Source organism: Pan troglodytes, chromosome 12 (assembly GCF_028858775.2).
Source record: "Pan troglodytes isolate AG18354 chromosome 12, NHGRI_mPanTro3-v2.0_pri, whole genome shotgun sequence".
Taxonomy (NCBI): domain Eukaryota; kingdom Metazoa; phylum Chordata; class Mammalia; order Primates; family Hominidae; genus Pan; species Pan troglodytes.
The window spans coordinates 107679128-107700656 of NC_072410.2; the positions used below are offsets into that span (position 1 = coordinate 107679128).

Below are 21529 nucleotides of genomic sequence, written 5' to 3' on the forward strand. Positions count from 1 at the left end.
GTACCAACTTTGGTTTTTTAGCTTTAGTTCCTTGTAGGAAAATGCATGGAAAAATACTGAGTTTGTACTTAAGGAAGATTCATTGTTTTCATCCAGTGTATCACTGCTGGCTGGTGAAAAACATATCTTGATAATTTGTTACCAAAGCCTCGTTGCCCATTGGTTCACCATGCTGGCCAAGCAGCATTTCTCCTACAATGAGAAAAACTGTAGAGAAAAACCCAGGAGAGCTGAGTTCAGACTTTGCAAGAGGAGAAAAGAGGAGAAGTCCTTGAGTGTAGGAAGACTCCTCAGCACACCAGACACTCTCACAGAACTGTGTGTACCTTGAAGTAAGCAGTGTTCTTTGTTCGCACAGATTGTCAGTTTGAGCTGAGACACAAAGGCTTTGCCAAGGGCTCCTCCCCTTGTTACTGTTGCACTTGAAATTCTTTTCAGGGCCCAAGGAATAAAATTCTTTCAAGGGCAAGACCATCCCTGGTTGTTCAATGTCTAGAATGTAGTGCTGTGCTAATGAACCAACAGACTCTTCATAAATAGTAATTTTTTCTTAATGTAAGTAAAATCAGTACCCTGCTCCTGGGGCCATGAAATGAATTTACCATTAACTTGTCAATAGAAATGGAAATTGTGATGTTTCTATGAAACACAGGGTAGTGTCAGTCAAGACAAGGGAAAGAAACGGCAAACTTTTTTATGCTTTTATGTTTCCAATACAAGGAAACAACGTGAAGCCCAAAGTATGATCTTCATACTGCTTGTCTGTGGCTTCCTCAACCTATGCTCCCCAGCTGACCTCTGCTATGCAATACCCTGATTGTAACTTAGTCCTGCCCTGACCCCATTACAATAACAATAACAATGATAATAATAGTAATAATATCAACAAGAGGCAGTATCTATGTAGTAAATAGTAATGTGTGATTGCCATTAACACTGATTCTTCACAATTACATACATCATTCATTAAGGCAACTCTTCAAGGAAAAAAAAGTCATTAAATACCTTTTCACAGTGAAAAAAACTGAGGCCCAGAAGGGTGTGACTTCCCCAGAACCATACAACTAGGCAAAAGTATTAAATAACTTCTCTGAGGACCCAAATAGTCAGAATTTGGGCCCGAGTCTGTCTGGCTTCACAAAGCCTTTGCTGTTTCAATGCACTTACTACCTCCGTGCTGCTGGGCTGCTTGCTGATACCACAGGAAGCTGCTTTTTCTCCTTAAGGTGTTATCTTTTCTACAAGGTTGACTTGAAGCAGCACGTCACCTAGATTCTGATTGTAATTTACCGTAAGCATTTCACTTGTTTTAAAATTTATCACAATTATGATAACTTTAGTCATTTCCAGTGCCTTGTATTTTTCTCCATAAACACCAGCATAACCAATAATCCATGGGTGAGACTAGCTACAGTGATGCTAACCAGATGTACGATGGAGAACAAGGAAGGATTGGGGAATGAAGTTTTGAAAATGTGTCGCTCTTTGTATAACACCAAGCAGATGCTGCCTGCAGAGGTGAGTGGATATTTTGAGTGCTTTCCTAAGGAGTGGCCTTTGCTTATCAGAACTCTTTATTGTAAGCAATCCAAGAGACTGGATTTGAGGAACATTTAGCTTAAGTAATTACTGGTAAAGGCCATAATTTCTGATGGATCAGATGAAGAAAAGCAGTGCTGAAAGGATGCTCTGAGGCTGCTTTCTTTGTGTGGGGGCCAGCGTTTCCTGTACAAGTTCCAGAATATAACCCAGTTTTCAGTTTCTTCTGGATGCCCTTTTTTGTCAAACTCAAGTTTATGTTCCAAGTGGCCATGGTAGCTCAGGCATTATCTGTCTGAACTAGGCCAGTTGGTAAAGTAGTAGTAAACTTTAGCACTCTTCTCAGCAGATAACCAACCACTTTGAATTTTACATGCTTTTTGACATCATTGTAACGAGATTGCATAATCACAATATTTTTTCTCTGCGAAGTATGGTCAAAACTCAGGCACCTCCTTTTTGACCTTTGTTCTCTATTTGATCCCATTTTGACTGTCACAGAGACATTTATTATATACATATATATTTTATATATATATGCATATATATATACACACACAGACACACATACATACATGTATATATATATATACACATACATACACATATGTGTGTGTGTGTGTGGGTATATATGTATGTATGGAGAGAAAGAGGGAGAACATTCTAAAGTAAGCACATATTAATTTCAGCTCCCTGCTGTGGATCCCACCTCAGCAGTATAATTTACATGTCTTAAATTTAAGCATTTGGATAATGGCATTAAATTGATTTTGCATTCCTACTATGTAGGAGATAAACTTGAAAATAAATTTGTAAATATGATCCTTTAAATCCTTATTGTAATCACTCAAGGAAAATATTCTCATGAATGCACATTTAATGAATTGTTTTCTGAATGAGGGCTTGGATTTTTTTTTATTGATTTTTGAAATATTTTATCCATTTAAAGAAGTCTTCCAACTACCAGAATGACACAATTATTCTACAAAATAAAGTACCAGCACCAAAAATTACCTCCCCTTACTCTAGTATAAAGTGTGATTTGGGCTGTGGACCAAGGTCTGCTTGTATCAGCCACTTATGAACCCGTGATCTGCTCTGCTATATTGTGGGCTCCTGGAGAGGGGGAACCATGGCTATATCATGTCTGTGATACCCAGGGCAGGATTCAGCCCACTGCATAGTATGGGGACTCAGTGCACTTCATTATCCCCACCAAAGTAAGCAACATGTAAATAACATGAGATTCACCTTTGCTTGAATATAAGCTAAGATCAAGCATTATTAGATCAGGACCAAAGACCAGCAGTGTTCTACTGTCAGTTCTGTCGAATCTAGGTTAGGAAAGCATTGTTTAAGGTCTCCTGTTACTGCCTAACAGGAGGTGGTAATGGTGATAACCAACATTTGCTAACACTCTTGGGCTTTCATCTATATTGCCTCCTTTAACCTTCACCACCTTCTGTAAGGAGATTCATTTATCTCCACTTGACAGCTGATGGATTGGAGGGTTTGAGGTCAAGGGTCTTGCTCCTGCTTCTTCAGGCAGTGAATGGTGGGTCTGATCTTCAAATCAAGTCTCTGTGCTTGAAAGCTTGAGAAAGGAATCCTTCCAGAGGAGTCAGTCCTACTACCTTTGGGAGATACATGAATATTGAATGTCTCTCATGCAATTGTATAAATGTCACTGTCAGTTTTCCTTTTTCAATACTTCCTTCAAGAATGGCCTATAGAATTTAGCATCTAGATGATCAGTATTTAAGATATAAGGTTGTTAGGATCTCTATCATTGTCTGAAGAAGTTTATTTGTTCTTTAAAATACTCTTATCGGTTTGGTTTTACTGTAACTTTTGCAAGGCAAGGAATGTAAGTTGGCTTTGACATGGCCACTGCATCCTTGACCCTGACATCATCTCACCAGCTAGCTAATCAAGGCTCAGTAACAGTTATGTGTATCAGGCTTCCCCAAACCCCAGGCCGAGGACTGCTATCAGTCCATGGCCTGTCAGGTACCAGACTGCACTGCAGGAGGTGAGTGGCTGTAAATACAGCTTCATCTGTATTTACAGCTGCTCCCATCACTTACATTACTGTCTCAGTTCCACCTCCTGTCGTATCAGTGGTGGCACAAAATTCTTATAGGAGCACAAGCTCTATTGTGAACTACACATGCGAGAGATCTAGGTTGTGCACTCCTTATTCCTTATGATGATGCGTCACTGTAGCCCATCGCCCCTCGGTGGGACCATCTAGTTGCAGGAAAACAAGCTCAGGGTTCCCACTGATTCTATATTATGGTGAGTTGTATAATTATTTCATTAGATATTATAGTGTAATACTAATAGAAATAAAGTGCACAATAAATCTAATGTGCTTGAATCATCCCAAAACTATCCCCTCCATGGGGTGGACTATTCCATAGTCCATGGAATAATTTTCATCCACAAAACCAGTCCCTAGGGCCAAAACGGCCTATAGAGACCACTTGATATGTATTATCTTTTAGCCGCCTGGGAATAAGTCCTAGACATATCTGTGTCCATGGCAGTAATATTCTCATCAGCATTCCATTTACATTTTACATACATAGAAGAATAGCGTGTTCTTTTTACTGATGAATGTGTAAGAAGCTGTGCTTTCTGTTTCCTATCGGAAAATGACTTGGTGGTTAAATGAAAAGTTCTGATTTAGCTGTGATGATTCAGCTCCCTAGTAAGTGTCTACAGCCAGGGGGAGGTACTTTGACAAATAGAGTAATACATTAAGTTTATTTGCAGGGGTCTCATTTGATCTCAGAATCATCTGGTCAGTGATTGCTAAGTGTTTTTTAAGAGGTCAGAAAAGATAGCACAGCACCTAAAGCACACATCGATTAGAGCACTCCTCACACACTCCATGGGAAGGGATTTACTGCGTCTGCTCTTTATTAAGACTAGGAGCACCTTAAGGGCAGGGAACATCATACGTAGTAGAACAGAAAGAACTCTAGTAATGCTCGAAGCTGTACTGTTTCTCTTCCAGAATGGGCCACATCTGTGTGAACATGAGAACAGCACCAAACTCTCTGGATCTTTGTTTTCTGGTCTGTGAAAGAAGAGGTTAAGCTGGATGAGAAAATGCTAGTTCTGTCTATTCTCTAAGGAGAATGAGCTGAGGCTGTATGTGTACTGCTTCATCCATAGCACATAATTCACTACCTTTCATAAATGTGTAATTCTCTCGGGATGAGAGACGAGGTACTGGGTTAGACCCCGTTGCAAAGTAGGTCGTTATCATGTTTCTTTAATTTGATGAAACAAAAGATAATTATTCAAAGAGTTCTGTTGTCACGGTGACTTTCCATCGTTTTCCTTAAGCTGCCTCAGTTTCTGTCTCTCAATTGGGCACATTTATAGATTATGTTTTCCTGAGGCTGCTGTGATTAGAGGCTATTTGCAAATGGTATGTACTGTTTTTACTGATGGCTAAATGTGCTCAAATGTGAATTGAAAGTGTTACAGAGGAAGGAGCATTACTATTAAAAAGTGGCAGTATCTTTTTAAGTTTATTTTACTACACTTGGAAGTTGACGAGTTTAATTTCAGAGTTCTACAATGTTTTATATCACTGTGGTGGTAAAATTATCTGTTACTTATGATTTTTTTTTTTCCTAAATTCAATACCTTTGGTTGTCGTACTCCATGATTTAGGAAACGTGTGTGCCTAATTGTTTATGTCAGAGTACTTAAGAGTACTCACCTTTTTCTTCATCTCCATTTCCCGTTTTTCACTAAGCTCCCATGCTTACAGACTTTTAAAAAAATTCACGACTCCTCAGAATGCCTTCGTGACTCCTGCTGTTGCTCCTGGGACTTGCTTACTTACGGCCATGATGGTTTTCCTGATGGAAAATATTACCAGCAGGATGAGTGACTTTCTCACAGGTCCTGTGTACCACAGTCTCAAAAGTTATGTATCCTTCTTCTCAGCTTGTATCCATGGCAGTATATAAAGCCCTCTCAAGACTTGGGAATAGGTAGAATAAGAAATTGGCATAAACAGTTTGTTGGCATTTATAGATGTAAAATTCCGAGGTCCCGCTATTTGTGACTGACCCTGAAGGTCCAGGATTTCGCTGAGACGAAACATGGGTTAGTCACCGATGCTTGGGGTCTATTGTATGGGATTAAGTCACCCAGCTCATGAGTGAGCCTTAATAATTCCCAGCTTCTAAAAGTCAATGTGATTGTTCTCTATCAGGGTTGAGCCACTTTTGCTAATGTCAAGAGCTTGATTTTTAGAATCAGTCAAGTTATGCAATAACACTCAAGTTATTTAACCATTTTACCTCTGCTTTCCCCGTCTGATTAGTAGGGCTGAGATCACACCTTTCTCAAAGGATTTGAGGAGAAATTAAATGAGATGATGCATTTCAAAGCAAAGTATATAACAAACACTTGATGTTCAGCTCAGAGCAGCTGCCTTGCTGGTAGAGATCACAGTCCAAGAGGCATGGCTAGTGCCCTGGAGGTCGAGCAGCAGGCCCAGCACAACCTGAGAGGCTCTGGAGAACACAAAACCAAAGCCGCTGCAGTGCCCAGTTGGCCCAGGTACAGTGCCTGGTGGCCAGTGTGGAGGCCCAGCTGGCAAAGATTGTGATCAACCTGGGGCTGCAGAACCAGCAGTGCCAGGGGCTTCTGGACATCCAGGCAACAGCAATGGGAGCTCAGCCCATTCTAGGCCTGCTGGAGGGCAAGGACTGCAAGCTGCCTTGCAGCCCCCATGCAATGCCTGGGGCATGTGATAAGCCCCTCGGTCTCTGCATCACCAATCCCTGCACACCTTGTGCCCCTAGTTCCTGCTGTAGGCCCTGCAACACCTTTTGATGCTAGATACTCCAGGGACAGTAGGAGAGTTGTGTGAGGACAGAAGGCATATTTGTGAACTGGTCCTGCTTCTCTCATGACTGTCAGACCATGGGAACAGTGCCCCAGTGCATCTCATAAATCATAGTCCACAGGGAAAAGAAACATCCGGGTTTGTGGCCTGGCTCTAAGCCTGGGCCCACCTAGTCCTCTCCATCCAAGGCATCTCTTGTTCGTTCTGTCCTCATGGTCTGACAGGTTTGAACAGCAAAGGCCTGTCAAATGACGTGTTTTGTGGCTTTTCTCTGCTGCTTCGACCTTTCTTGCAGTTCCCCAAATCCCTTTGTAGATCTCTTAATAAACGTTCTCTTGCAACACAGGGGGAAAATAGCAAACAAACATAGTAGAGGATTTAGCACTTAAAGACAGAGTAAGTATTTGGCCAATCACTGGTAGCTAAGAGATGAAAAGTAGTCAGTGGCTCACCTAAAGTGGGTTCCTCCCTTCTTGGATATCCTTGCCTCTCTGTGTGCCATCTATCCATTATGCTTGCTCAGAGGGGCACACAGGTTATTCCATAAAATTTGTCATGAAAGCCAAGGTCAGCCAAGTGTCATGCTATGTCTAAATAACATAAATCCTTGAAAATGCATGTTTACTCATCACTGATAACTTTTTGAGTGAGCAAATGTGTGTTCAGAGAGGGAATTATATACAAGGAGTTTTAGGTATGGCATGTACCAAGCAAGTTTAGAATACAGAGAAGGAACAATATTCTTGCCCAAAAGCAAGGCAGGTAGACCGATGAATGACTACCATAATACAAGATAAAAGATAAGGTGGGAAATATTTATACAGTACATTTAGAACATTGAGTGCTAACCTGGGACATTCAAGGGTGCTTTTGCGGAGGAAGTATAGTTTTTCTGTGCATTTTTAAACTGAGACTTAAAGAGCAAGTAGATGGTTAATCAGACAGAGAAAGAGCAAAAGTTACACTATGTGCAAACACCTGGAGGTGTGAGAGTCCAGCACCCAGCAGCCATACTGCCTAATATGGTAGCCGCTGGCCCCATGTGGCTTATTAAACCCTTTAAGTAAAATTAAAAATGCAGTTTCTCGGTTGCACTAGCCCCACCTCAAATGTAGCTTGTGCCTTGTGGCTGCGGTATTGGGCAGTGCAGATACAGAATGTGTGTGTTGTGTCAGAAGGGGCCCCGCACATCACTTGGTGTGGAATGCTTAGGTGGGGAGCACTGCCATGACCCGAGAGGAGGAGGAAGAGGCGACAGGATGCAGCCAGCCAGGCCAGAGTGCCATGCTCAGGAGCTTGTTTCATGCTCCAAATAATCTTCTGCAGGTTTCGGCATCCCGGTTGAAAAGTCTGCCTGTTTCTTTGCCCCAGATGCTTGGTGAGACTGCTCTGTGTCACATGTTCTTTCAGGCATACACCGTACTTTTTTGAATTAGAATTCCCAATGTATGAGGAATGTGTTTTACAAACTGCTACCCTGCTGGTATTGATCATTGTCACACAGGTTTGTGTAGCACAGCCTTCTACTCTGAAATGTGAGGGCCTTGCAGATTTCAAGAACAGACATGCTGGGTGAAAGCTAAAACTATAATGTGCAGAATTCCCAAGAGAACTTTATCCTGAGTTTAAATGCGAGCTTACTTGTGTCATTCTTATTTTATTGATGCTCTATAATAATGTAAAGCAATTTTGAAAATATAGTAAATTTGAGTTTTTCTTCTCCGATCTGCTGTCTGAATGGCACAAGAGAAAAATCAATCCCGTGGATACCAATGATCGTCAGTTCTTTAGAGCAACCCTTGCTTTAGTGTAATGGAGTCATTCATTGTCTGGTTTTTGGTCCAAAGTGTTCTCTTCTTTATGTTACAGCTAAAGTCAGGACCTGAATGGCAACACAGCTCAGCAGGGCGAAACAGATTGCAAATCTTATTCTTATTGTTTTATGCTTTTGTTGTAAAGGATTATCATTTGTTACCTTATATGAAAGCCTGCTCTGTGACCACAGGTTCAGTTAGTAAAATAAAGGGCTGAGAATAAAATTCAGATACACCTGTGGAGATCCAAACACATTTTCATTTTTCTGCAACACAGATAGTTTTCATGGAGATAGACTGTCTTAAGTATATTAAGGAGTCAATTCATTTTGACATTAAAATGATAGATACATTTTAAAATATTTTATTTGCTGATTTCCTTTGTTTCAGTGAATGACAACTAGAGGTTGTTAACAATATTAGCAATTGATAATACTTTTCATTATAATTCAGCCTCCACTATATGCTGAGCATTGTATGCTGCATTCATCAATACAAACTCTCTCTCTCTCTCACACACACACACACAAAACACAAAACCTGCAGAGGAGCTATAAATACATACATTTTACTTATGAGGAAATTAGGGCTGTGAGAGTTTAGGAAAATAAATTATACCACTATATATGTACAATGAGCATTACAAAGCCATTAAAAAGCAATGTTGTCGATGAATATCTGACAGCTTGGAAATCTGTACACAGTTTACTGTGAACCAAGTGAAGCAGGTACCAACGCCCATATTCAGTATATCCAGTGCGGTACCATATGTGGCTTTACACACACACACACACACGCTACCACAGAAAAAGGGGTGGAATGATCCAGCCAGAACCGTGCCGGTGAGAAGTACGTCGTGGAGTTCTCGCTCACCCCTGCTCTGTGGTTTCAGGGTGTGAAGGAGCTGTGTCTGCTGCTGCTTAACCAGTCCCTCCTGCTTCCATCTCTGAAACTTCTCCTCGAGAGCCGAGATGAGCATCTGCACGAGATGGCACTGGAGCAAATCACGGCAGTCACTACGGTATGCCCAGTTGAATTTACTTTCTTTCTTTTTTTTTTTTTTAATGTTTCAAAGGAATGAATTAGCACTTTCATTCTCATAAATAACACCATGGTTAATTGAAGACTACTATATCTATGGTATTCTCTGACCACAATAGCTGTTCCTATTTTGTCCCAGCAGTGTATGTTTATTTTACAAACATTTACTAAGCTCTTCCCATGAACCAGATTCAGTGTTTTTGGTGCTCAGAATACAAATCCGAATAAGAAGACAGTTTTCTACAGAAGCAGGATGTTAGTCTCCTTAAGAAGATCAAAGCAGCCATCAACTAGCAGTCCTCTTGCTACTTGAAATTTGGGTCTAGGGAACTCCCATCATTGCACAGGTTTTCCATCTGTGGATGTGTGTGTTAGGTTATCCACTAATTAAAGGTAAGACAGTGGGTTTAAGTAGTGTTTACTGGCACCATCTGAAATCTCAAACTCTGATTTCCTCTGGCAACCTTCTTGTCTTGAAGAGTAATGTACTGGAGTCAACTTGAGATTTCTCCCTCAAGGCCTGTTGCCTTGTTATTATGATTAGGAAGAAACTTTCTCTTCTCATTTAAAATTTTCCACTTTAGGATTAGATAGCTTAGGGTTGTGTTTTAATGAACTCATGTTGTATGATCCTTACTGAAGCCCTTTTGTGTGGAGATCATTCTTTCATTTGAAGTGTATGTATGTCTGTTTGAGTATGTACACTATACACATACACATACATGCACACATATGTAATTTTACATTGTATATATACATATATATGTATATATACACATACATGCTATTTTTTTAAACAAAAATGTGGCAGGATATCTTCTAGGGACCAGAGAAGGAAGGAGAATCTAGAGCAGAGGTATATGCTTGCTACTCAAGACAGTGAAGAGGTTGATGAAAAGACATCACTGATATAAAGTTTTCTTAATGACAAAGGATACAGAAAATTATGTAAATAGTTACAGAAAGCAGAATATAATTGTATTTGGAAATAATCATTATGAATAAAATGAGAAAATCAAATGCCTTTATTCATTTAGATGTGTTTTTAAAATAATGTAAAAGCTTCTGCAAGGGTTTTGTGAATACCGTACCTGATCACCAATAATTAATCAAAACAAAGGCCTCTTTGGGACCTTGACTGAAGTAGGGAATCAAGGGGACTTGCCTTTCTGTAGCCCTGCCACCTATGTATGCTGAAATGAAAGTTGAATAACTCGGAGAATTTATATGAAACAGAATTATAATGAGTTTTTTTCTTAGCCAGTTTTTTCTTATAAATCCAAGAAATTGGTAAGAAGAGAAAACTTTTGCATATTCTCAGTGCATTTTTTTCCCTCCCCACCCTCGTACACTGTGTTAGGCATTCTCACAAAAATTTGCCATGGGCCTCTTTGAGAATAAAACAGTGATGTATTATACAGTGCCTTTCCATATTCATCATACATGGAGCTCTCTTGATACAGTCCTGGATTCCATGGGCAGAGTGTATCAGTTTTCATTTTAAAGATTCTTTATCTCAAATGCATCTGTCAGAACTGCAACTAGCACAGGCGGTCCCTAACTGCTGACTAATCTTACTACCCACACAGCAGCATTTCCCCCACATACCTACACAGTAACTATCAAAATAAGAAACTAAATGACTAAATGGTAACACTGCAGTGCCCAAGTCCCTTTAATATGGCACTGATTTACTTCCGTAACACTTTGATCTGCACGTTAGATGTGCTGCATGGTGCTAAGCCTGTGGTTTTGAAACTGCTCTGCAGACTGTGAGTAGTTTGCCTGTGGTTGTGATGATAGCGCACGAAACGTCTGTGCCCTTCAGATCCAAGAATCAAAGCCACAGGTATAAATTGCTAAGATGAGTCACTTGCCTACCGTTCAGATCCTTCCTTTTAGAAATTCGGTAATGAGACTGAACTGTAACATCTCTGCATTAAGTTGAATGCTCACATTAGGCTAGCCCATCTGTGCCCTAAAAATGTGTCCCACAAAAAGACCTTTTGCAGTCCCCAGAGGCTAAGGTTTTACAGAGTTTTCCATTTTAAAAACATTTTTTAACTTTTTGAGATAATTTTAAATTCACGTTCAGTTGTAAGAAATGATATAGCAAGGTCTCTCACATTCTTCACCCAGTTCCCCCCAGTGTGACATCTTTCATGACTAGGGTATACAGGTTGAACACCTCTAATCCAGAAATCCAAAATGGCCTTAAATTCAACACTTTTGAAAACCAACATGACATTCAAAGGAAAATGCTCATTAGAACATTTCAGATTCCAGACTTCAGATTTTCTGATTAGGAATACTCAACAAGTAAGTATAATGCAAATATTCCAAAATCTGAAATAACTGACACTTCTGAGCTCAAGCTTTTTGGATAAGGGATACTTACCTGTAATATTATGACCCGGTTGCTGACATTGATTCAATCTGTCAACATTATACAGATTTTATGAGTTTTGCAGACACTCTTGAGTGTGTGTGTGTGTCTCCATGTGACATTGTCACCTGTAACTTCGTGTGACCACTAACTGCAGTCAAGGTACCAGACACAAGGATCTCTCATACTGTCCTTTATAGCCACAGCCACCTTCTTCCTCCCCACCTCCTGAACAACCCCTGGCAACTGCTAATCTGTTCTCTGTAATTGTATCATTTTAAAATGCTACATAAATAAAATATGAAATCACTATAATTAATCATTGCTCTTCCAACACCATTAAAGGGTTGTGTTACACTTTTCTAAGGGAAGAGTTTCAGTGGGCATTTTGGCAGGACTCACGTCTAGCTGTTTTTAAGTCATCCTTGGTATTGCAATGAAAAATAGAAAACTTTTGCTTTCTTTTTGTTGCTTTTATTTTGCTATTCACCGTGTCCATTAGCAGGGCGCTTGAGTTCATCAGTAACTTCAGTTTTCCCCTTATTGGTTGTTGACAGTAGCTCCTATTGACATTAAAAGAAAAACATCTGGCAGAGGCACTCCGTTGATAGCAGTCTCTCCTGCATGGTGTGCAGATCCAAGTTTAAAAACACCCCCACTTGTTTGCTGATAGCATGTATTATTTTGCTATTCATTATAAGATACTGACAGCTTTATAGGTGTTTACAGTTAAAAGGATGATGCTTAAGTGCTGATGCCAGAGATTGTACTGACTTTTCCTCTAGCAGTAGTACTCATTTCTTTCTCTAAGCTTTTCCGAAATTGCAGACCTCTGGTGCGTGTAACCTTTTATAAATGGCCAACAGCCTCTTTCCTGGGCCAGAAATGGAAAGTCCTTCCTTGAGATTGTATTGATGATGAACAATTAAAACCCTGCATGGTATAGACTTCTGGATTACCTTCTCCATCACTCTCAGTAAAATTGAGAGCTCACTTTCAAAACCGTATTCTCTCTAAGATGGGCAATGCTGCTGATGTGTTTGACTCGCATCTCTTGAATATTTTCTGTTTGGATGGAAGCCTCTTGACTTGTTTCATCAAAGTAAGCAGATACGTATTTATAATGGCTTTGTATACTGAAAATTCCCATTTTGTCATTCCCGATTTGTAACGGCTCCTGCTCTTCATTGCTTCCTCCTCTTTGGTACTGCTCAATGCCTCTATGCAACCCCTCATCCCAGGGGTTGTCCTGGACTGTGCTGTCTATTAAAATAGTAATTCATGGGATTATAAAAGAAGTGTTGGCCGGGCACGGTGGCTCACACCTATAATCCCAGCAGTTTGGGAGGCCGAGGAGGGTGGATCATGAGGTCAGGAGATCGAGACCATCCTGGCTAACACGGTGAAACCCCATCTCCACTAAAAATACAAAAAATCAGCCAGGTGTGGTGATGGGTGCCTATAGTCCCAGCTACTCGGGAGTCTGAGGCAGGAGAATGGTGTGGACCCGGGAGGTGGAGCTGCAGTGAGCTGAGATCGTGCCACTGCACTCCAGCCTGCAGTGAGACTCCGTCTCAAAAAAATAAATAAATAAAAAATAAAAAGTGTTTAGGACCTCCGGTACCTAATTAAGGGTTTCTCCTTGATGACAATAATTACCATCTTGCAAATCCCACCTCTTTGCCAAGTACTATAATAGGTACATTTTCTTTTTTTCTTAATGATTGTATGAGAAGATATTATTATTTTGGTTTCACAGATGAGAACATGAGGCTCAGGGGTCACACAGCTAGTAAGCAGCCAAAGCTGAAATGTAAACACCAGACCTAACATTCAATGTCTATACCCCACCATGCTTCTGCTTTTAACGTAAGTAGGAAGGCTTTATTATATTGGAAAAGGGCTATTTCTACAGAGGAATGAAGTTGTTGAAAGCACCTTGAGGCATATAATATTAGCTCTGCAAAACACTAGAGCAGACCTAGCCCAACAACTCGCCTAGCTGTGCTTCCTTTTTAAGCCCACTTACTCTCCCAGGCTCCAGCTGAACACTGCAGGGGGCTCTGGGCCATTTTGGGTGAGATTATGACACGAGAGCACCTCCTAAATGAAACCTATACCCCTTTATCTTCAACACATTGACCTTAGTCCTGCCCTGGGGATTTTCTCAGATCACTAATGTCCTTCTTCCAGTGACAGTCCTTCAGATATTTGATAAATGTGATTCCTATCCCCTGTAATCTTGCCATGAAGGCACCAGAACCTTCTAGCATTATTTACAGTGGCCAGTGTCCAAGCTGGGGGGAGAACCATAAAGATTTTCAGAAACGCATGTGTGAATCGACATATTTATACAAAACCAAGAAACCTTCCTGTCTTTGGTCCCCTTTAACTCTGTCCATGTTTCAAAGTTGTGGGTATGTCTATTTATTTCTATCGTTTTAACCTGAACATACAGAGATCTGACTTGTACCTCCTGTCTGGATGCGTCCAGCAATAGGCAGCTCACTCTGCAGGTCAGCCTGGGATTCCTAAACAGCACTAGTGGTTGGTTAATTTACTTGGTATGAACAGACATATCAAGCATGCATTGTGCACAGCCTGGCACTGTGTATGAAGTGAAGAATAGGTAAGACACTTGTAAAGATGCGATAAAATATTATTATCCCTGTGCTTAAATGAATAATCTCATGGAGAGATTGACATGTGAAATAATAACACGAAGAATTAACGAAGGTAGCAAGGAGGTAGGTACAGCGTGTGGAACTAGCCAGATCAGGGCCCTCAAATCCAGCATGTGGGTTTGGTTGCAGAGGTGATCAAGCTTGGATTTTCAAAGATTGTCTCCATCTCGTTGTGAGATTGTGAGCAGATGATTTGTCATAGTTTTGGTTTCAGAAGTAGTATTCCATTAAGTGCCATGCCAGGAGTGAAACTGATGGTATGCTGAGAAAATGGAAACTGCATATCATATTCAAGTAAATACAGAATACAAAAATTATCTGTATGTGTTTTTCTCAAGCGTATACTTAGGTTGTCCTTTTATTTTTCTACCCTTGTGGTTGATATTTTAATAACTTTTATTAGTAATAGTATATATGAGAACAAGACAAATATGTTTCCCTAAACAGTGAAATAGTATTAAATAATCTTTAAAGCAAATGAAATGAGGGCTGCATGCATTATGCTTCTGGAATTTCAGCTTTCCTCATTATTGTAATTACTCTTAGCTTGATATAGATCCATAAAATCAAAGATTTTAAATCAGAGAAGGTTCATTACCTATTGTTGAAAGAGGAATTAAGCAGATAACATTTTAATGGCTTGGAAGACAGCAGTGCTTTGTGCTTTAATAGATTTCTTTCCCAAGATCTGTAAAGTATCATTTATTCTCAAAAATTAATTGCTGACACACAAAAAACAATCTCTGACAGAGATAGCAAGCATTTTACTCATCTTCTGATATATATAAGCCCTTCCCTTTCTAGAAAATCCTTTTCTCATGATTTGTTTGCCTGTATTAACATCAGCTATTTACTGAACCTGGACTCTGCACTTGGCATTGTGCTGGGCACTTAAAAGCTTGTATTATTCCCAACGCTTACAGACAGTGTGTATTTCTGATCTGGAAACTGGAGCTCAGAGAGATCGTCCTGAACAAGGTCACACAGTTGTTTAGTGACAGAACCAGGATTGGAAATTTGTCTCTAACCCAAAAGCCTGTCTTCTTTTCATAGCACCAGACTATCTCTCACTGTAATTCAAAGTTATTTGATCAGGGGAATTAAGTCAACTAATTCTCTGGACTTGTCTCATATTTATTTCTCACATCCAAACCGCATCCAAAAATGACAGAATCTATTTTCTTTCTCATGCCCCTTAAGCACCAGTCAACCCACTGGCAGGGCTGTGTGATTTTCCACAGACCATATACCAAAGTCAATTTCTGATCAATTTAAAAGTCAAATGTTGTTAAAAGTCAGAAAATATAAAAATAACATATCAGTTCCTTTGAGGAATTGTAAGTTCTGAGTTTTAAAGCAATAGAACAAGTCATAAAGGAGTAGATCCTTTCCTGACAATATGAAAGTGTAAAACTTCTATACAACAAAAAACAACCGAAACAGAACTGTAAACAATAGGTTAGAATGTTCATGCTAACAAAAATCAGGGTTAAGATTTCAGTTATACAGAGAATCCTTCACATGTGAAAGAGTGGGAAGCTGTTATAACTCTCCTAAATGAGTGAATGATTGATTCTTCCCACAACAAAAAATAAAAATGATAGGAAATTTATGGAAAAATTCATTCTTGCAAATAAATTCAAATGAAAGCAACCTTGAGGTACCATTACATATCTCCTAAATTAGCAAGTGATTTTTTCCTATCAAAATATTAACACCTAAAGCTGAGAAGTTCGTGATGTGACACTGATGCATTCCCACGCTGATGTCACCGCTGTAAGCTGGCACAGTTGACATCATTATGTGGTTGTGCTTACATTCATATTTAGAACCAAAAAAATGTTTCAGATACTTTGCCTGATGTATTAATTTGCTCATATTACCCTAACAAAGTACCACAGACTAAGTGACTTAAACAAGAGAAATTTATTTTCCTACAGTTTTGGAGACCAGAAGTCTGATGTCAAGGTGTAAGGTTGGTTTCTTCCCAGGCCTCTGTCCTTGGCATGTCGACGGCCGCCTTCTCACTGTCCTCACATGGCTGACCCTCGCTTTGTGTGCGTGTCCTGTCTTCTCTTCTTGTTAGGACACCGGTTATATCGGAGTCCATCCTGATGACCTCATTTTACCTTCATTGCCTCTTTAAAGTCCCTGTCTGTAAATAAATTCACATTGTGAGGTACTGAGGGTAAGGGCTTCGACATACGAATTTGTGCGGGACACAGTTCAGCCCGTAACACTGCAGTGATACCTCCCCTGGTAACTTGTCCTATGCCGATCATTTCGATGAAGAAGAAAGTATGTGCAAAAAAACATTCATGGTAGTATTTCAGTAATATCAGACAACTTAAAATGGCTGAAATATTTATAGAAGTCAAATAACTTATAACAACTATTTTGCAGCCATTAAAATTTTTAAGACTGAAAACTATGTAAAAAACAATTTAAAAATTCTTAGCATATAATGAGAAAAATAGAATACAAATATCATATGATTAATTGTGGGAAAAAAATCTATGCACATGGACAGTTACTGGAGAGGAAAGGAGGGTGAAATAATTCTCTTGTGGTGACCCAAACATGGATGACATACAAATTACTGTCACACAGCCTGAAGAGCCAGACCTCAGGTGCCTTGGGAGTATGGAGGAAGGAGGAATCAGCTTGGCCAAGAGAGTTAAACAAAATGTCAGCAAGAAGGTGGCATGTTTTTTTCCAACTATTTCCACTTTTTTATGTTTATCTTAAAAAGAAAAAGTAGGTTAGAATGAATAATGCATGGTCAGAGAGTACCAAGCTTCTGTGGCAGATAGTACTAAAGTTTTAGTATGTTTAGTACAAATTTTAGTCAAAAACAAGAAAAAACAAAGACAACTTGAGGCTTAACAAATTAATCCAGCAACTCAGCAGTGTGGTGCTGATGTCACAGTGTTGGAGAGTGCTTTGGGACAGGACACCCAGCACTCGGCTGTGCTGATGGGAAGGATTCAGTCTGGCCTTGGTGCCCTGATATGTAGAAAGGAACATCTTGGCTGTCTATGACCTGTTCCTTCTCTGAACCTCAGACGACTCTTTAAAATGTACTTGTTGGAATGGGTCATTACAAAGGCCATCTCTTTCTTTCTTCTTTCATTTTCTATTTTGTTCCCAATTACGCACAGAAAAATTATCTATGCAGTATTTTCCGTGCAGCTGTTAATCTTAAAGTATACTCTGGCCATTCTGTATTTCCTGCAAAGAGCCAGGCCCAGGTAGAATGTCAGAGAAAGGAAATAAGATAAAGTCACCCACCCTGCGTTTCCAGCACTTGATTTTATCTGAAGCCAAACCCAAAATTCCTCCCAACCTTTCCCTGCTCACTGCCCAAGCTCAATGCAGGTCAGCAAACGCAGACCTTTATCGTTCTTTAGGGAACTTCTGAGTGGGCCGGGGCCAAGGGGAAGGAAGCATGCATTTCATTTCCGTGTCTTTAGCCTTAGGCATTCTCAGCCAAGAAGGCAAGCAGCAGGCTTTTGGAGAAAAGACAGCCTACCCTGCCCTTCCCCACCCCTTGCCCTCCCTGCCAGAATGTGAGCAGCTTCTGAAAAGCTGGGTATATCCAGCCAGAAACACGGGAAGGATTTGGTTGCACTGGATAGAAACACAAACTATGAAGGGAATGAGAGTAGCAGCGGCCGCAGGCGTTAACAGAACCCCTGTCTCTTCCTCAGGCTGGAAGAATCCATCACTACCTCTCTAGGAGACTGTCAGGCTCCCAGAGGGAGGGTTAGTGAGTAAACTGAAAGAATAATAAAAGTGTCCCAGCCTAGAAGACGTATTCAGGGCAACAAAGAAAGTATTGCCCTGCAGTGTTCAGATTCTGAGCCTTTTATCTGTGCATCTTATCAAACATGTGCCTGTAGCATCCTGGCACACACTGTTCTCTCCTGCAGGGTTAGGCAGGGAGATTCTTTGTTTTGAAGGATGAACCAAGATAACACATACAGTAACTCAGATGCCCTGTGTGTGTGCACGCATTAGCATGTGCATGCACGTGGCTGGAGGCAGCCACACAGACTGAAAGAATGTGAGCTTTGGAGTGATTCATTCACTTGGGTATTCATTCCACAAATCTTGCTCAGCTCCTAGCATGTGGCCACCCATTCTGGACATTGGGGATACAGGGGTGAACAGAAGAGACAAGATCTCTGCTCCATAGGAACTTGTGTTCTGGAGGGAAACAAACAATAAACAAGTAAACTAGGCCGAGACACGGGCTTCTAGGCCACTCCACCATGGAGCAACTGTATCACACTTGACCTCACTGAACCTGCCTCTGTCAGAGGAGGTGAGAACTGTCTTGAAGGGATGTCTGAAGACTTCAAGGGCCTCTCAGGGTTCTGGCACGTAGACACCGTGCTGCTGAGGGCAGGAGCTCTGTGGCGTTGAGACTCTTGTTTGCTAGGCATGAAGAGACAGGGAGAGAAGTGGGATGGAAAGAAGGCATTCAGAACTCACAGGCAGCCCCAGCGAGGAGAAGTCAAAGCTCCGTGCCCCTTCCAGCACAAAAGCAAGTTCATTGAACCGGTGGCTTTTTCTGTCATCTAGCTCCTAAAAACAAAAACAAAGGTAAATTCCTGGAGTTCAACCTAAGTGTTTTGGGTCAAAGGTGGGCTGTACAAGTGTTCATGAAATGGGAGGCCGGAGAAAAGACACTGAGGGTTTGCAGAGAAGGGTCTTCTGTTCTGGAGTCTAGTTCTATTCAGTCTCTCTGAGAGGTAGGGTCTTTATCGTGTACTTGTGCAGTTTACAAAAATGTGACAAAGTTTCATAATGTAGGTTCACTCAGCCATTTAACAAATGTTAATGAAATGGGGAGCTGAAATGTAAAAGTGATAAAACTTCTGTGCCTTCAAGAATTTCCCAGTCGGTAAGGGAGACAGACATACAAATTACTATCATACAGGCCGGACACGGTGGCCACGCCTGTAATCCCAGCCCTTTGGGAGGCCAAAGTGAGTGGATCACCTGAGGTCAGGAGTTCGAGACCAGCCTGACCAACATGGTGAAACACCATCTCTAATAAATACAAAAAATTAGCCAGGCATGGTGCCATGCACCTGTAATCCCAGTTACTTGGGAGGATGAGGCAGGAGAACCGCTTGAACCCAAGAGGCGGAGGTTGCAGTGAGCCGAGATTGCACCACTGCACTCTAGCCTGGGCAACAAGAGTAAAACTCCATCTCAAGAAATAAATAAATAAAATAAAATTACTTTTCATACAGCATGAAGAGGCAGATCTCAGGCATCTTGGGAGTATGGAGGAAGGAGGAATCCTTGGTCATACTCCCAAGTATTGGCCAAGAGAGTTAAAGGAAATGTCAGCAAGAAGATGGCATTGGAGGTGACGTTTACATTGGGTTCTGAATGACCCCTGTGGGTAGTAGGAAAGATTCACGCTACCCGATAGTGGGCAGGATTTTATTCTCAGTACTTCTCTTGCTTTAATTCTCGCAGTCAGTAGACAAGTAGACACAGTTGACCTTCGCCTCTTCAATAGCCTTTCTTCCTTGTCACAGAACATGCAGGAAGAGCACATTGTGTACAATTGCATAATATAGTTGGTCTAAACGTCAGTTAATTGGCTTTGACATTATTTCTGAGAGTCCTACAATCCAAATTATTAAAAATGTACAGTAACATTAAGAAAAGCCTGTCAGGAATCTGTTTTATGATACCCCAATGTAAGTGAGAAGCTCCGAATTTTGATAATGTGATCAGTGTGGACTTGATTCTTTAAAAAAAATATTGAAAATAATACATATATTTAGAAGACAAGACCAGGGAGAAAGAGAATATGCAAACTGAAAGAACCTATGAAACCATTTTTTAAAAGGCAAGGTTGGTACTGAGCTTCCTAGAGGCTGAAGCAAAAATAGTTTAAAACCCCACTGTTGGTTATCTTACTCGTATCAGTGGGCTTGAGGGACATACTCTTCTCTCAATGGAGTACAAAAGAGGTTTTCTTGTTCCAAAAAGATTTTTTTCATGTGTATTTATATTCAAGAAAGATACAGCATTAAAGAATGTGGATCACAGTGAAAGTACAAATGAAACAGTAAATGTGGTTGTTAAGAGCACAGACTTTGATGTCAAGATTGACCCAAATTTACAATCTGGCTCTACAACTGGTTACAATGTTAAGCAAAGTTGCTACACCTCAGTTTCCTTCTCTGTCAATTGGGAGGTAAAAGTGCCAGTCACGGGGTTGAGTCAGAAGGCCTTGGTGAAGAAATGCTGGTACAGTGTTGAATAGTTTCTGGCACCCAGTATCTGGAAGCTGTAGTGATGATTGCAGTGGGGTTCTTGTGTCTTCTTATGTTAAGAGGAGCCCCGTCTGTCATCCAAATCTGTGACCTACCTCAGAGGTGCTCGTGACCCACACAGGCTTTTAAACCCAGGCCAGGGCATGAATGATGATGAAGGCAGCCCAGTGGAGAGCGAGGGATCCAAGGGGGAGGTGAACAAAGCAAACACCCCCTCACGCTGTGCCTGTCTTATTTCTTGAAGGTGAATGATTCCAATTGTGACCAAGAACTTCTTTCCCTGCTCCTGGATGCCAAGCTGCTGGTGAAGTGTGTCTCCACTCCCTTCTATCCACATATTGTTGACCACCTCTCGGCTAGCCTCCAGCAAGGGCGCTGGGATGCAGAGGAGCTGGGCAGACACCTGCGGGAGGCCGGCCATGAAGCCGAAGCCGGGTCTCTCCTTCTGGCCGTGAGGCGGACTCACCGGGCCTTCAGAACCTTCAGTACAGCCCTCCGTGCAGCACAGCACTGGGTGTGAGGGCCGCCTGTGGCCCTGCTCCTTAGCAGAAAAAGCATCTGGAGTTGAATGCTGTTCCCAGAAGCAACATGTGTATCTGCCGATTGTTCTCCGTGGTTCCAACAAATTGCAAATAAAACTGTATGGAAATGATGAGCAAGCTGCCGCTTTTTTAACCTTTTTTTTCTTTCTTGTACTGACTGGTGAACATACTTTCTTATTGACTAAGAGACTCTTCCTTCCCACCCTTCTTTTTTATTTCAACCTGCCTTTTCTGGATAGAATTCAGTTTATAATGTGTCCATAACTGTGGTTCAGCAAGTTGGATGTGGTGGTGGATAGGGTGGCATTAGGAAGGGAGGGAGTGTGCGGAATGCCTGGT

The 21529-nt window shown here is 41.0% G+C and overlaps 1 protein-coding gene across 9 annotated transcripts in view; it reads left to right on the top strand.

The window, feature by feature from the left end:
• NBAS (NBAS subunit of NRZ tethering complex) overlaps window positions 1-21300 on the top strand; it is a 393028-nt gene extending 371728 nt beyond the window's left edge. For 7 of the 9 annotated variants that reach the window (XM_001161679.8, XM_054677689.2, XM_016947519.4 and 4 more), the window contains 3 exons: window positions 1380-1518; window positions 9125-9253; window positions 20893-21300. In XM_001161679.8, the coding sequence (XP_001161679.4) occupies window positions 1380-1518; window positions 9125-9253; window positions 20893-21168 (544 nt within the window). In that variant the 3' untranslated portion in view covers window positions 21169-21300. Of the gene's footprint in view, window positions 1-1379; window positions 1519-5314; window positions 9254-20892 lie in introns of those variants that run through there. The other 2 variants (XR_010149189.1, XM_009442024.5) reach the window with 2 other exon arrangements.
• The last annotated feature ends 229 nt before the right edge of the window (window positions 21301-21529 follow it).